Source organism: Grampus griseus (genome assembly GCF_964374135.1).
Source record: "Grampus griseus genome assembly, chromosome: 9".
Classification (NCBI taxonomy): domain Eukaryota; kingdom Metazoa; phylum Chordata; class Mammalia; order Artiodactyla; family Delphinidae; genus Grampus; species Grampus griseus.
The window spans coordinates 1183058-1200055 of record NC_139003.1 but is presented as its reverse complement, the minus strand read 5'-3'; the positions used below and the strand labels follow the sequence as shown (position 1 = coordinate 1200055).

The window sequence follows — 16998 nt, the reverse complement described above, 5'->3', positions numbered from 1 at the left end:
CATCCCCCCTCGTCCCCCAGCTGTAATGGGAATAATCACCACCTGGACGAGAGTTGTAAGAACGTTCTGAATTGTGGCTCGACAATAGCCAATGAGGGAAAAGGAAGGTGCCTCTTCTCGGAGGAAGTAGCCCTGCATCGCTCCTCCTGCATCATGTGCCCTGAGATGGTCCTTAGGTCAAGCAGGCTGTCCTCACGCCCACGGGCAGCATGTAAGTAAGAGGATGGTGTTACTCCTGGCAGAATCAGCCAACCTAAGGAGAAGACCAGCGTCTCCATTTCAGGACTTGGGGAGCCGTGTGAACGTGCTCTCAGTCTCGGGCCTGTGGGCCGGCCAGCGGCCCGGGAGCCTGCCGCTTATCCTTTCACAGCAAAGAGTCGCTGAGTTTGGCCTCAAACAAACGGTGGAAAAAGCCTCGGTTGGAAAGAGAATGATTCCGCATTGCGCTGTGCCCACCTGCGCTCCAGAGGTGGGGATGCCGCCATGCCAGTGTCGCCGACGCCCAAGTGACCGGCCTGTGGCCGAGGGTTTCCTCAGTTCCCTTCAGCTCACGTCACACAGCTCTGCCCAGAGCTGCCTCAGAACTGGAGACGGTTCTCCACGGGCGGGTTAAAGGTGCTCTGATCCAGCTCTCGAGGTGTATCCACACCTCGAGAGGTGCAGACCACACTCTGCACACCTCGTCTTCTCTCATGGACCGACACAGAAACACACACACACACACACACACATGCAGGTGCACACACACAGGCACACACATTCCACACCCACACACTCAGATACACACACACTCATGCAGGTGCACACACAGATACGCACACACAGACACACACACTCTGACACCCACACACTCAGACACACTCATGCGGGTGCACACACATTCCACACCCACACACTAAGATACACACACACTCATGCAGGTGCATGCACACACAGACACACAGGCACACTCATTCCACACCCACATACTCAGATACACACACACTCATGCAGGTGCACACACACACACACAGACGCACACACAGGCACACACACTCTGACACACACACACTCAGACACATGCATGCACAGACTTCTTGACTGACTGGACAGACTTGGTGTTTGATCTTTGGAGACCTGACTCCTTTTGATCCCAGGCAGAAAGGAATACTCTGCGAGACAGTTCTAGACAATGGAGCACACTTCTTCACCAGAAGAGGTGGGTAGGGAGCCCGGGGAAGAGCTCGCCCTCGGAGGGAGTTTTCTTCCAGTGGATCTTTCTTCTTGGTTGGGGGGAACCCACTCGAGGACACTTGAGCCACTGAACTTTCACCCGAAGGCCACTCGTTTGACTCCAGGTCTGTCCTGTTCATAACTGGCCCCAGCATCTGCGCAGGTTTCCAATGTCTGCGAGGCGTGCTGGGCCGAGAGCCCTCCACACACCACACACACTGTCTCACAGCGTTTGCGCAGCGGTCCCAGGAGGGTTTAAGACAAAATAAGTTTATCTCCTCGGTTGCCTTTAGAAGTACCAGTTAGATATACTTATTAAGCAATCAGGAGGTTCAGTTCCTATATTTAATAGTGGTTACTTTTGAGGTAGTGAACACTTCTTAATCCAGGTTAAAAGTTGTACTTGCCTGCAGTGGACAATTATTGGACAAGAACGGCCCCTGTAGCACTTGTTTACTTTTCTGAAATAAAGAGAGACACAGAAGTTATGATTATGTACCAGACTCTGTAGCAGCCATCCCAACAGCCCATACGCCAAAGCAAACAGACCGGCTCTTGGACATCATTTTGCAATACCCTGTTTTGACAAAGAAGATCAAAATTATGCACACATTTTCAAAGGTTTATTTTTCTTTTCAATATTCAATTATTAAACAGAGCTTTGAAAACAATTCTTACATTTTCACAGTTTTCTTTTTCCCTTTACAAGTATGAACTCTGGCCTGAGGTCTACAGATCCATCAGTGTGAGCCTCCCCACTCCCCACCCCTTGCTCTGGTTAATTTGACTTCCGTTGTTGTTGTGATATGTCTAGATTCTTCACTTAAATTTTTGAGTTTTGCAATTTACACTCCACGTTTCTTACAGTCTAGACGTCACATTGGAATGCAACATTACTGGGATGTCTCAAGACAGCATCTTAAAGACACTTCCTGATCTGTCAGCTTTGTAAGGATATCTAAATTACAGAGAAGCCTCAATTATGTCCAAGACGCATATTTCCATTTTTATAAATCTGATTATGTTGCAAACAACTCGGTTGTGCAGATTTTAGGTTAGAATTTATGAAAATTAACAAGAAGCGTTGATTAAGATTTTGTAACCAAATCCTAAATCACTACAGAGCACTGCTAGGAAATTCACTGTATAAGCTTGATAGTTTTTGTAATTCAGTGAAACAACTAATCATGTTTACAAATTATATCCAAATTCTCAGTAAAATCTTTCTAAATAAAGAAAATTAAAGACAGAATTTTGGTTAATTGGAGGGAAAAATGTGTGAGGGGGGTGTGCTCTAAACTGTGCTGAGAATTTCTATGATATAAGACGCGAAGTTAAAGTTTAAAAAGAATGACAGTAGAGAAAAATCTTTCTCTTCATATGCCGGAAATGGGAAAATGTCACATTTCTCTGCAAAGGCTTGTCTGCTCAGCATGGAAATAGTTGAAAGTGGAAATTCAATCAGCGGGTTCTGTTGCTATGAACCCCTGAGACAGTGTGGGACTGGGAGGGAGTCGAGTGCCGTAGCTGACGGGTGAGCTGAGCGGGTATTTTAATGCCACATAAAATGACATTTATTGCCCAAATGTCAGAGCTCTGTTGCTTTCCGACTTCCGCTATGGAGTGAAAGGAATAGGCGCTTCTGAAGGGAGACTCCACCCCCAGAACGGCACCAGGGAAGTGGCAGGAGGTGGCCGTGCGGTCCACGTAAGATGTGCCCGGAGACGGCCACGCCCGGGGCCATCGGGGCAGCGGCACGTGCTCTGTGGCTGTTCCCCGGCTGAGAGCCAGGTTTCAAGCCCGGACCTCAGGGAGCCTGGGAGGTGAGGACCCAGAAACCCGGGTACAACAGGCGGCCCAGCGTCCTCGTGGCCACGGCACTGCTTCTGCTGGAGCCTATCCTTGCTTTTGACCTACACCCCAGTGTTAGGGTTTAAGGGAGAGGAAAGGGGAAGTGATTAAGTTGAGGGAACGTCTGTGCCAGGATTCCTGGAAAGTTCTCAGCCCTTTGAGAAGAAGAGATTGGAAAAGAGATCTACCAGCTCCTTCTAAAACCTCCCATTCTCCAGTCAGGTTGTCAAGGCAACGGTGAGCTTTAGCTCCGACAGAATAGATGCCAGGCCCCGAGGACTTGTCTCCAGCGTGAGCAGCGGGGAGCCCGCCAGCCCGATGAAGGCCGTGTGTGTGCGTGTGCACGTGCGTGTGCGTCCAGGCGTGATGCACGCGCTGTGTGTGCGTGTGCGCAGCACGGAGCTTGCTCGCCCGTGAGACCAGAGCTGGGGTGGCTTACTTTTACAGGCCTTGCACCTTCAAACAGAACTTTCTCCTGGACGCTTCTCAGTCACGGAATCTTTCAGGTGTGAACCACCTCAGCTCGGCACCTCCAACACCCTGTTATGTTTCCCACCTGCCGGGCCTGTCTGTGTTTCTAAAGGCTAAACTCAACTTTCGGCCAATGCCCCGGTTTTGCTCATTTTTTCTGATGGGGCCAAGCACAAAAAAGGTACATTGAAAAAGAAATAAACACAACAACAAGATGCCCTTCTTTGAAACGTGCTGGTTGCAGGAAAGGGCAGCATAAGGAAGCAACAGACCAGCCGTGCTCCATGTACAGCCGGCCGGTCGGGCCCCCTTTGGCCAAACGCAGTAGGAATCACCTCCCTGGCTAAGAAATGTGGCTAGAGAGCAAATTACTGGCTACTTTGGCCGTGACTTGCTTCTCCAGACTGCAATTCTGGTCTCTATCGTACGACGCGTTTGAAGTGTTCTTTTCTCCAGCGTGCTGTGACCGCTGCCTCGGCAGGACCCAAGAAGGTTTCAGTGTGATTTTAACACCCGTGCCAGCCCCTCCCTGTGCTAAACCTATTTACCAACAGCTACAGCAGTCAAGGAGGCGCGAGTGGAAATCCAGGTGCGGCCATGGTTTCGAGTTTTATTTACACAGAACCAGTACTTGTACTGTTACCACATAAAGCATCACAAGGAGAAAAGCAGAGGCATCACACGGTCCACCAAAGCGTTCATCTGGTCGACCCGAGAGAGCGCTGCGGATTATTCATGAAGATGAGGAATGCACAGCTGTCTGGTTTTACTTTACTGGAACAAACCATCAGTATAGACTGCAACAGGAGGCATTCGCCGAGAAAGAACGATTAGTAATACAAACCAACCCATGGGTCACTGAGTGAGAAGGAACGCCATGCAACCAACAGCAAGCCAAGGTCAGAGGTCGTTAGAGGCTCAGAAAGGGGGCTTCCCACTCTGTCCCTGCAGTACAGTCACAGTTTCCAATGATCACTTTTGTGACTATGCAACTGGGCTCATATTACTAGCTGCAACATCACAAAAATGACACTGGCCACCGCTCATTAGCTGGCAAAGTAAGGGCTGTCCATTTTTACAGTGAGCAGCGTTAGTGGATGTCATTGCACACAGCCAGGAGTGAGAGAGTAGCAGAGCGAGAGGATCCTTCTACCGCAAAGCCCTCACATGTGATGCGAATTATCTCTTAGCTTAGCTGTTTCTCTTTAAAGTGTAAATGTGCTCCCTCTGGGCGCCAGAAATATTTAATTACACATCTCGGTGTCTGACGAACGCGCTCGGCCAGAACGGGAACGAACGCGGGTCTATTGTTCAGAGGGAGCTGAGCTGCCCCGCTGCATTGAAATGACCAGTGTCTGCAGAAGCCGGCTCGCCTTCCGATGGCTGACATGTGGGGCTGCTGGACACAGAAAACCACCGAGCAGCGATCCGTGTCTGAGCGCGATGTGCTCTGAGAATGTGATCGTACCCACGGCCCAGGTAGTACATGAGAGCAACCTTGTCCGCTAGTGAGGGCAGGACAGTTTTCTCTCTAACGAGATGCTCAAAACCGGGTCTGGGGGTTCGCGTTCCTTTGTATTTACCGAAACCTTCTCGGGCCCTATCTCCTGGGACTCTGGAGAAATGGAATTTGGGGAATCAGATCTTTCTTCCTGACGAACTGTAAGCACAGAGGGTGGGTTATGTATTGTCCAACTCCATATATGGATACGGAGCTAGAAACACGCCCATATGCATATATGTACAGACACACTGGATGAGCACCGACACGGCAACGGCCGTGTGTGTAGCTGCATCCGTTTTGCCAGTAATGACTGTTTCTTGAAGAGTCTATCTCAGGAAATGTGCCCTAAGTAAGATTTTTAGAGATAAATTCGTATTAAGAAAATGTAAGTGATGGTCAGGCAATCGGGATGGAGTGGGTCTGTCCAAGAGCGTCCAGGACCCCCTGCCGCTCGCGCCCTCTGCCTCCCTGGGTAGGGGGACAGGGCGACAGGCGAGACGCCAAACTCGCGTCTCTGCTGGAGCTGTTTCACATGCTATTTAACACACAGGGCTATTCAAATAAAGAAATTTGTTTTGTTTTTCAAAGTGGGCTAAAAGGCAAAAGAAATAGTATCAAAACAACCTTCTGTAAGAATCTGTAACACAAATACAAGAAATCCAGAGTTATACCCGAAACCCCATCTTTGTGACAACACGCCGTTTCAACCTCCCTCAAGTTACGTATCCGTGACTGTTCAGATACAAATCACTTTACGAACACGTGCGATTAAAGTGGTTTAAAGAGCGTTTTGCCTTTATTCTCTAATTCCTTGTTTTGAATATTTATCTGTTTTCCATACTTGCTAGGTTTCCACTCAGCTAAACGTAAGGGAGGTTCCAGAAAGCTCAGAACGTGGTTATGGGTGGCCTTCGACACCTTCATCTTCTCTCTAGATATTTTAAACTGTCAGCTTCCAAACCGCACCACAGACACACGGTACTGTGGGGACTCCAGCCAGGTGTTCATCCAAGGTCATCCATTTCAGAAGATGGGCCTAGCTCTCATCGCCATAGCTAACCAGCTGAGCACCCAAACGAAAACTGGGCTCTCTTCACCAATAGCCTGTGAAATTCACACCCTAGGGTCCTTCACCACTTGAAGAACCTTATCGAAAACAATGACCACGTTTCCACAATTCTAAGATACCCATTCCGCCCTCACATCTTAACACCTCTGAAGCCAGAAGGCGTCTTACGGTCAACGTGTGAGTTAACGTAATCTCCCCTCCCCTCCCCTATACACAACATAATAGATGTATAACATACAAGTATTAGCAGATGACACGTCTTACAGCAAACGGCCCCTGGGACCCAGGAAACCCCTTCTCTCCGTGTCCGCACTCAGCACGCTACCCCGCCGGCGGGCTGTGGGTCTTACCTGCGGAAATCCAGAAGGGACCTCGTGGAGGCAGGCACTCCCTGGTCATACCAGCTCAGGAAGTGGAACTGCGTCACCGTGCGAGTCTCGTTGGTTTGAAGGTTCTTCAGATAGAAGCTCCTCACGAGGAAATCCTCGCACCAGATGTGTTCAGAGACCAGATGCACCTGGGCGGGGGGAGAGCGGACGGGGGTGTGTGTGTGCAGAAACAGGCATTGGCTGGGGGCCCAGCTCAGCTGAGCGCGGAGCCACATTGTGGAGAGGGGTGGGGACCGCGGGGCACGTGGCGGGCGGGGGATGCTGGAGAGCAGCCCCGCCTACCTTCCCAATTTCAACGTAGGTTACGCAAAAGATCACTTGGTGTTTTTTTTGTTTTTTGTGTGTTTTTTAAATGTCACTCTGGGGCATAATAGTCAAATTACTGGAAAAACCTGTTACAATCCAAACGATTCATTTCTGTCTTTTCTAAGCCAGGTAAACCTTCAACAAAAATCACCCGAGAAAAATTATACTTTTGAGCACAAACGCCACACGAGGTTCCACTCTCACTGACATGTCATCAGGGAGGTACCACCTGGCTGTAGAAAGAGGAAACCAAAGGCTTACACAGATGCTGCCGGGCTCTGAGCTTGGAAGCCCAGGGCAGGGACCCCAAGGCCACGACCGGCTTAGGGGGAACCTCTGTGCTTCTAATGTGGGTCCTGCTGTGGGACTTCGGCATTCTGAGTAATTTTCATGCAAAACAGGGTCAAAGGACACACTCCAGTACTGGTTTAACTGCCCAAGTTTTCTTAGTTCCTTCTTGATGTGGGCAAAAATCCAAGAGAAATGAGCTTGCCTGCAGGGGACCCTCAGATAAAAAGGCCAAGCACTGTGGACACAGACCACTGGAGAGCAGCAGGGGCTGGGGTGCAGGCGGGATGCTAAGAATTAGGGACAGTGTCAACAGAGGCTTCTTTCTGAAAAAGGACCCACTAGGGGCCTGTTTTCCAGAACCAGGCTCAACTGACCACCCAGTGAGGTCATTTTTTGGTCCTTTCTGTCCAAATTTGGATTCATAAAATTAAAAAACTGAAAACCATTTCTGCCAGAGTCCCCATGGCATAGATGACTGGACGGTCTTGGTGTCTGTTGACCACGGGCCTGTGGACACCTCCTATGGGGACCGACTGCACAGCAAGGCTTCAAGGGACAGTGGCTGGCGACCGCACACGGCAGGCCTGCCAGTGCCCGCCACAGCCCATGGCCCCCAAGCCCACGGCCCACGGCGGCCACCCGGGGAAGTACCTCGTAGACGTGGTAGAGGTTGGAGCCCTCGTCTGGCCAGTAGTGGTAACACTGCCTGACGCCGTTCTCCGAGAGGGGGGTCAGCATGACGATGACCACACAGCCGCTCTCCCACACCATCTGCAGACAGACAGAGACCAGTGTGAGTGGCTGAGCCCCATGACATGCGTAGTTAGTGCCCCAGAGACACAGTCCAAATCTATTCCATGCACAGGAAGTTTATTTCATTTCCATTAGACAGCGGACTCTGCAGCTGCCTTTGCATCTCCGAATATGCTGGCCCCATAATTTGCATGTTCCATGGAATATTAAAAAAAGAATCTAGTAAACTCATTCCACACCTTGTAAAACCTCCTCAGTTGTACATTCAGCTGCCTGACTCCCCCCGTGTTGGTCTGTAACGCAGGACAAACAGGTGACTGGTCCCACAGTGGGGTGGCTGGCCTGACTCGGACACATCACTTCTCCGTGGGACACAAACAGGAATTAGTGGACGTGTTCGTTTTCCAGTACTTGTCATTATTTGTGCGACTAGACAAACAGTTTGCTTTGTGGAGCTGCCATCCTATCGGAAACAGCCCTGAAAGTACTTCTTCCCAAGTGCGTTACAGCCACGAGTCCCCACCGGCATTTTGTTTCCTTCTACCAAAATACAGCAATACTGCCCAAAGGAAAGCGCACCCCAAACCGACTTACTCATGCATAACAGCCACACCAAAACCAGCTCCGAGACACAAGAAACAAACGGACCCATGTTTAAACACCAGACGTGGCAAAGACACAAAGGCTCTCGAACTTGGCTTCTTTTCAGACAAAACTCTCAACGTGCGGCCGTGAGCCTACGTGCTTGGAGCATTTTTGCTAAAACCGCTGATTCTATGGGTTAAACGTAAGGGATAGAAATAGTCAACATTCTTAAGGCCCCTCTTTGTGTATCATCTATAGTGGAATTCAAGGGGACTTGCTGCAGTGTTTACAAAAAAGCCCACATAAACGTGAATTACGCTCAAACCCACATGCTTTCCTTCTCTTTAGTGCAAATCCAACAACATGAGAATTCAAAGCCAGCCTTCAAAACCTCAGGCCTCCAGACCTACCCGCTGATCTGTCCTCCTAACGCGTAGCAGTTTAATGTGCCTGGAGAAGGTGCAGAAGCCTAGTGAGACCATTACGAAAATAGGAGAAACACAGATTTTATGAGTGTAATAAAAATACAATGATCCAGGCCATAAACTAATCATCGAGGCTCTGCTTGTGGCCCCCAGGAGTGGCGTTAGGAAGGCCCTCCCCCACCGAGGTCCTTCCGTCTGGGGACCCGCCTGGCTCTCTGAAGGTTTGGTTAAGAGTGAATCTAAATGAAATAATTTAAACGAACAGCCCCAAAGGCCCTCCTGGGGATAATACTTCTTCTGAGGTCACTGTGTGAAAGCAGACAGGGGAACTGACTAAATCAAACCGATCTCAGCCCGCGTGGGCACCAGCATCACAGGGCGGCTCCCACCCCGCCAGCCCTGCCCGTGGCCTGGAGCCTGTGCGCGGGGCGACAGCCGCCTTCGCCACCTTGTCCGGTCTCCCACCGCGCTGCCTGGCCAGCTGGACCCCCGAGCACGCCGGGAAAGCTGCGGCGGGTTTCGGAGGAGCTGGTGGAAACCCCAGCTGAGCAGGTTCCACTTCTGAACAGGAGACTGCACTCCCACCCTCTTCCTTGGCCTGGTTTTGCAGGGTCATGCCTGGCGTGAGGAAGACGCGATTTCTGTGCCCAATCTCTGAGAAACCTACTACATCTTTCTCTTCGAGGAAGTAAATAACGACCCGGATTCCCTACCAGATCTTGCTGCGGTCCACTGAAGCCAGCGCTCTGCTGAATTAAGGTGCGATGGTTGAATGCCAGGAGTGCTGCTTCCTAGCACTTTCCGTTTGGTTCGATGTCAGACAACACAGCATGCGCGGTCGCCTCCCGGTTCACTGGGCACCTAGCACGGGTCAGGCCATCAGAGGCCACGGCAGGGGTGGGGAGAGAGGTCCTGGCCATAACAGTCCTTTACTGGCATAAAGTGGGTTCCTTTTCCCGAACAGGAAGCAGGTGCTGTCAGCCCTGGGTCAGAAGAAAGCTGTCAGCGTGGATTAAACATGGCCTTCCGTGTGGGATCCCGAGGATAAGTCCCTGGTGCTGCGTTTGGAGAAGAACCGGAAATGCCCCCCTTTTCGTGAGCTTCTCCTAGAACGCACCAGCACAGGCCAGGGAAGCCCACCCTGAAGGCACGTTATCACCCCGCACACAGGGGTTGTGGGCAGGAGTGGCGGGACCACCGGTGGTGACGTGCCCACCGACTTCTTCACCGGTGGTGGTGTCACAGGGGTCGGGGTGGCCATCTCCGAGGTCCTGGGCTGTCATAAAACACTCCAGCTACACCCCGCCACCCATGCCTGTGCTCCCAGCCCCGAGTGGCACTCAGAGGCCACCCAGAGAAGGAACACGTGATGACAACGCAGCTGGTGCAGCTGAGCCTGGGAACCTGTTCATGGTCATCAGACCCAGGCGAGTGGAGAAGGTCACACGCAGCAGTAGTTCAGACCGTCGGCCCAAGTGACGTGAAATACATACTCTGGAGGCAATTTGATCCAACTGAGTAATTTACAGATTGGTGGTTAAAAAACAAACACCGTATCGCTCTTTGCAACCCCGCAGGGGTTGAACTTTGTCCCCTGAAAAGACATGCTGACGTCTTAACCCCTGGCACCTTATGAATGCGGCCTTATTTGGAAAGAGGGTCTCTGCATACGTCATAGAATTAAAAAGACGAGGTGATTCTCCATCAGGGAGGGTCCTAATCCAACACAAGAGGAGGGAAACACCATGTGAACACGGGCTGGGACTGGGGAGACGCCGCCAGGAACACTCGGGGCACCTAAAAGCTGGAAGGTCCTCCTCTCAGAGCTTCCGACGGACAGCAGCCCTGCCGGTACCTGGATTTTGGACTTCCGGCTTCTAGAAGTGAGAGAATACACTTCCACTGTTTCAAGCCACCCAGTTGGTGGAAATTGGTTACGGCAGCCCCAGGAAAGGAATACACGCACTGATACCCGCCCTCTACTCCAGCCCCAAATCATCCACAGGGGTTGAAAGGCATCAGCACCAAGTTCCTTATATTAAGCTAATTAGAGCAGATGGAAAGAAACCACAGGGTCTCTTCATTCCAAGTCTTTCCTGAGCACCAAGTGTTTAGCAAACAAAACTCTTCCAAAGCCCCGCTGAGACCCGATTAAAGGCAAGGCAATCCACCTGAACGGGTAAAAGGCCAGGCTTTCTTCTGCAAAGCACTCTGGTCTCTCCCGGCAGGAAGCTTCTCCTCCCTTTACCTGGATCTCTTGTGATGAGCCCCTTTCCACCTTGTACTGGTCTCGTCTGTGTTGGCACGACTTTCTACTACCAGACTGTCATCTCCTTGAAGACTAGAGCCTTGTCTGGTTGCCATTTCTACCTCCAAGGCATCTGGCACGGGGACTTATTACAGTTGATGCTTAGTTGAAAACAATACATATTTTAAAAAGAGATCATTTGAATAGTTCCGTAAAAAGAGAACTCAAAGAAAATGCTGTCAAAGGCTCGCCTGACAGAAGTGCTCCTAGGACTCGCTCAGTGCAGAGAAAAGTGGTTTTTTCGAAGCGCATGCGCTGTCTGCACGCCCACTGCAGCTGCCACTGCAGGAAGTGGGGCAGCTTTTCTCCAGACCAGGCCGAGCATCCTCGCCACCCCGCCACACGACCCATTTCCGCTGCCAACTTCCTTTCAAAGGTTGAACGGAGATCAGCTTAAGCCTGGCGATGAGGTGCTGACAAATTTGAAAACGATAAGGACTCAAAGAGGTCTCGGAGCGCTTGCATTTTGTGTCCGTCAGCTGTGACCGCGTGCTCTGAAGTCTATTAAAGAAGAGAAACAGCAGTGTCTATGGTACCTTTCGCGGCGCAGACGCCCAGCCCCGCTCTCGCCCCGTCCAGAGGACGGTCGTAAGAAACGTGCCATTAAGCCCTTCCAGACTCTGGTCTGCTTTGGCTACACAGTCACAGGCCCTGAGTCAAACTGTGAACGCCGGGGGCGGGGGCGGCGGCCTGGCTAAATGAGGACAAAGGTGCTGAAATCTCGATCACATCTTCCAGGCGCGACTCACACCCACCTGGTTTGCTTCTCAGTAAACAAAGCTGTCAGCGTGGGCCTCCCTTGGAGACAAAACCCTGAGGTAACGGTAGCAAAGCCGATATTAAATGCTGACACCCAGGAAGGGCTGAGCAGGCAGGAAGGCACCTCCCAGCTATTAAGATCGGAGCCCAAGCCAGTCTCGACTCTGGATAAACTGCGGCAGCCACCTCTGGACGTTTTCCACCAGCAGGAAGGAGAAACCGTCTCCATGAGAGGTACTTGGCGTTTCACTGGAACCGAACAAAGACAGAACAGCCTGCTTGTGCGTCAGGCAGAGGCAATGTGGCTGGCGTGGCCATTCAGCGTTTCCACAGCGAGGCCACTCACACACCAAGTCGCCTGTTCATCCGAACTTTGTGCCGTTGCTGCAGAGGTGTTTATGTCAGGTATCTGGCTGTATGGGGAGACACCTGGGCCCGGACTCTTGTCCCTTAGAATCACTTACAGCTCCCTGGCCTGCGTTCGTGTTTCAAATTTAATGCGCACGTTGACTTCTTAGGTAAAGAAAGTGCTCCTTAGGCTGCCATCCTTCTTTTCAAAATCAGGACCTGATGTAAATGCATCAGGAGAAGGAGGGAGGAGAAAAAAGAAGAAAGAAGAAAAGAACAAAGAAAGAAAGAAGAAAGGAAAGGCAGACTAAGGAAGCAGTAGTACACAGAAGAGCAAAGTGTTCTCAGCTGAGGTCCACAAAAAAGGAAACTCAGGCTGTGTTTCTTACCCGAGCCTGAGCGAAGCCTCTGCCCCGTGTCTGGTGCGAGGACGCCCGGCCGGGCTCACCATACACGACCGCGCACAGCCCTGCGCAGAGCACGGTCTCCAAACCCACGTTTACACGAGATGATCTGACAAAGGTTTCCTTTTATCTTTAAAGGTTTGTGAATTCATGTACGGAGAATTCAACCAGACTAAATATTTGAGGCAAAATATCCTGGAAAATCTAGGGCACGTGGTTAAAGTACTTGTGAACGCGTGGAAATGAAAGATCAGGTTTTTCCTAAGAAATTCACTGTCCTCAAATCCTGCACTCCTTTAAGTTAATCAGATGATGTGCTTTAACGTCGAAGTTCACAGGGCTCCTGAGTACATTTCTGACCACAATCTCCTAACACTCCAGAATCAGTAAAGGCTGCAAATCCTTCTCTTTCCCATCATTCGCTGCCCAGGGCTGGCGCCGGATGAACGTCCGGCAGTGACTCAGCATGAGCTGCGGGACGGGGACTGGAGGACGTCCTCCTACGCTGGGTCCCGCCTCTTAGAACACCCTGACATCACGAGCCCTGACGTGACCAGGCGTCCTGCCGACTGGGGGGCACTGGGGTGTCTGCACGGGCACGCCCAGCGAGGGTCACCTCTGGGTGTTCCAGGCTAGGCTCCTGGGGGCCTGGGTGACGCTGGCTGTCAGCTGACCTGCCCAGAGGTGGGAGCCCGGGCGCGCTATGGAAACGGGGCTGCCACCTTCCGGCTCCCTGTCTGCTGGACCCAGCGTGGCCCCGGCGCACGGCTCACTCCTGTAATTCGTCATGACCTTTCTACTGCATTTCTGCTTCACCCCGCTACGCAGCAAGTCCCTGGAGGAAAAATCTTTATGTTCCTTCGGGCTTCCACGGTACTTCGCTCGGGCTTTTCCTTGACCATCCTAAGAACGATGATTGATGGGTGCTACGGAATAAAAACACTTTATTTAAATCAAGCCCATCCGTTTGGAAAAGTGTACTTCCCCAGTTAAGACTTCATAGCAGAATATACTTTCAGAAGGTGGGAAACAGAAATCAACAGGTGGACTACTTTCCTGGTAAAATGTTAATAATAATAATGAATGTCGACACTAGTTGGGCACCAGCTGAATTGCTGCGGACCTCAGCAGGCCTCTGCCCTGGAGTCTGTGGCCCAGCTCTCCAGTCTCTGATTCTGTCTGAAAGTTACCAAAAAGTCTGTCGAACAAGGTGGGCCAGGCTGGAAATTCTAGAGCGTCTCACCTCACCCAGCCCCCAGTGAGCGGGGAACGGCCACCAGCCCCTGCCCTGGAAGGGCCCCGGCCCTGAGCTCAGCCACCACTGGCTGGCTGGGGACCTCGCGCGCCGACCGTAGGGTCCACATCCGCAGGGAGTCCTCACGCACCTGAACCAGCCACCGCGCTGCCTGAATTTCTGCTTTGTCCGAAAATACAGAAGGAGAGACGGCAGACAGCCCACGGCCCACGTGGATGGGGCTCCTTGGAACGCGGGGGTGGGATGGTAGGGCCGGGGCCGGAGCAGCTCCAGGACCAATGGGTGATGCCCGCCTGGACAGCCCAGGGCCGGGCAGCCTGCGCCCGGGGCTCGTCCTCCCACCCTGCTCACAGCCCAGAGGCCGCTGTTCTCCGGGAAGGCTGTCCCCAAGCTCCCGAGGCACCTGGAGCTCGTGTGTGAGCCCAGCGGGCCTGGCTCCTGGCGGGTGTGCAGGCCTCGCCTCCTTGCAGGGAAACCTCGGCTCCTGGAGAAGCCTCCCCCCAGTTCTAGCCTTGGACACACGCACGCACATGCACACGCACACCTGGGAGATGTAGCTCACACCCTCTGTGCCTGGAGGGGAGGCACCATGTCCCCTCCGTCACAGCAGGGGGCTGGCCCGCGAGAGCCGACAGTCCCCACAGCGGGATGGCCTTTCTCTCCTCTTCACGGAGACACACCTGCCCAGTCACCGCCCCCTCCTCGCTTTAAGGCCAGTGGGGCAGTAAGAAGCATTTCAGACCATACAGATCCCGTTTGAAACCCGCCTGCAGCTGCCGCGTGCATTTGGGGGGGTCGTTTGGAATCCCTGGGCCTCGGCTTTTCTGCTGGAATTGGGGTCCTGATTTTCGTTTATTCTAGTGAAACATACATAACATAGAAATACCTTCTTAACTAGTTTTAAGTGTACGGTTCGAGGGCTTTCAGGACGTTCACCTTGTGCTACCATCACCACCACTGTCCCCAGAACTTTCTCACCTCCCCAAACTGAGCCTCTGCCCCACCAAACACCAACTCCCCGACCCCTCCCTAGCCCCCCACCAGCCCCCTGTCTCTGCGGGACCCCGTCTGGGGGGGATCACACACTCGCGACAGCCTTACCCCAGGTTGTCGGGGGCGTCGGGTGAGGTCACGCACCCCGAGCGTCTGCCCCGGGCCCAGCACACGGTAAGCGCCCAATAGCTGTTGTCTCCCTCTCTCCTGCTTCTTTCCTCACGTGAACTTGGACCCGGACGTCGGCCTGCCTTCTCCCAGGGCTGCCACCTCAGGTCCCGGGGACACGTGGGGCTGTGTCCACAGGTCAGAACATGTTTCTACAGGAAGGTCGTGGGTCGGGCGTGCATTTGGTTTGGAATCAAATTCTTAGAACACGTCATGTGAATTCAGAGAAAGAATTCTAATCGCGGGACGGCGAACGGTGCTGTGTGTCCCGGCAGAGCCCTTGGGGTGGGGAGTCAGGAGTGAGGGTCCTGGCTGGCGCAGGAGCCCCCTGCCTCGTGGTGACCGCAGTCAGGGCGGAAGGGCTGCCGCTGAGTCACACCTACGATGGAATGCTCCAGAAATGCCGTGTCTGCGTGCAGACGGAGTCTCCCCGATCCCTCCTCTGCATGTTGCCCCTCAGTCCCGAGGCTGCCGATGACCTCGGGCGTCGCTGCGTATCCCTGGCCCTCCTCCGCCCACCTGCCCGCCCTGCGGCCTCCTGCTGCGGCCACCTGTCCTGTTGCGATGCTGCCACGTTCGGGGCTTAGTGTCTGTTTTCTTCTTTGCCATCGTATTGGGTGGAATAATGTCCCCCAAAGTCACGTCCACGAACCTGTGAACGTGGCCGTATTTGGAAACAGGAGAAAGAACAACCTGCTGTCTTCAGCTCCCAGCCTGGGCTCCTTTGTCCCGTGGGAAAGGGGGACACCGCCGTTCACGTGAACCCGCCTCACAGGCGCCTTTCCTATGGGAATTTGCTCATCACAGACACAGAATAAGCCCCCGTGAGCTCGTCCCTGGGAGGGGCTTCAGAGCAGCACCCATGAGCTCCAATAAGAGGAAGACGTTTCGATATTTTCTGTAACAGGTGCTGAGCTCCTGGGTCAAAACTTATCAAAGGCCACGAATCCAGACGTGATGAGACATGAACCCTTGCCCAGGGGTTTCCGTTCAGCCTATTGTCTTGGACACAGGAAACTTCTTACGTTTCAAATCGGGTTCTCTTCTCAAAAGAGCTCGCACCTCACTGTGGCTTTTGAGAAGTTCTGCAAGGAGTTTTCAAGGCCGGTGCTGTTTCCTCCTCGCGCTTTCTGCCGGGCCCGAGGCGGAGGGGGCAGCTGGACTTGGAATGTTTGAGGATGTCGAGCCTGTGACCTCGTCCAGTTATTAATAAGAGCCATGCTTGCTAGATGCCCACTTCTAGAATATGATTCAGAGGCCAACCCAACCAATGTGACTGTGCTGGGAAGCCAATCACAAGCGATGAAGCCCCTCCGTCCCAAGGCCAACACGTCTTCCCTGCGTTCTGCCTGCATCCGGACGCCCGGAGGCCGGGTGTGGAGACCATGCGTCCCTCCCAAGGGCTGTGGAGGAGACAAAGTGAGGCAGGTCTTTCTGCCGCAGGACGGCTCCCAGGCTGTGACGGGCTGACGAGTCCCAGACATCCCGGGAGGGCCAGCCTGTTGGCCACAGAGTATCTGCTCCCACCTTGAGGGATGCCATTGCTTCCCGGACAGTTTGATAAATGCTGACTGTGTCTCAAAGTATCCTGCACTTCATCTCACCTTAACGCTTTTCTCCAGCTGTGTCATTTAGGGATATTTTCTTTCCATTTCGAGAACGTATGCTCCTTGATATCAGACCTCCATAAGTGCTCTAGAATCCTATTAGTATAAACACTGACAAATACTTGTCAGTATAAATACTGACAAATATTGATTATAAATACTGACAAAATGAATTGTCCCCAACAATGGCAACTACTCAGAATAAGCAGAAAGAAAAACATACCAGTGTTCCTGCGTACCAGCCACGGGCGCTGGGGCAGAGTATGAGCCTCTAGTCTCATGACTGCCAAGATTACAGGA

General features: G+C 52.5%; 1 protein-coding gene across 1 annotated transcript in view; it reads right to left on the bottom strand.

Moving 5' to 3' along the window:
• The window catches only part of PTPRN2 (protein tyrosine phosphatase receptor type N2), a gene marked incomplete at its 5' end in the record, with an annotated part of 671781 nt that overhangs the window by 22346 nt on the left and 632437 nt on the right, over window positions 1-16998 (bottom strand). Inside the window, 3 exons of the mRNA XM_082661426.1 lie at window positions 1620-1673; window positions 6458-6624; window positions 7745-7864. Of these exons, the coding sequence (XP_082517552.1) occupies window positions 1620-1673; window positions 6458-6624; window positions 7745-7864 (341 nt within the window). The remainder of the gene's footprint in view (window positions 1-1619; window positions 1674-6457; window positions 6625-7744; window positions 7865-16998) is intronic.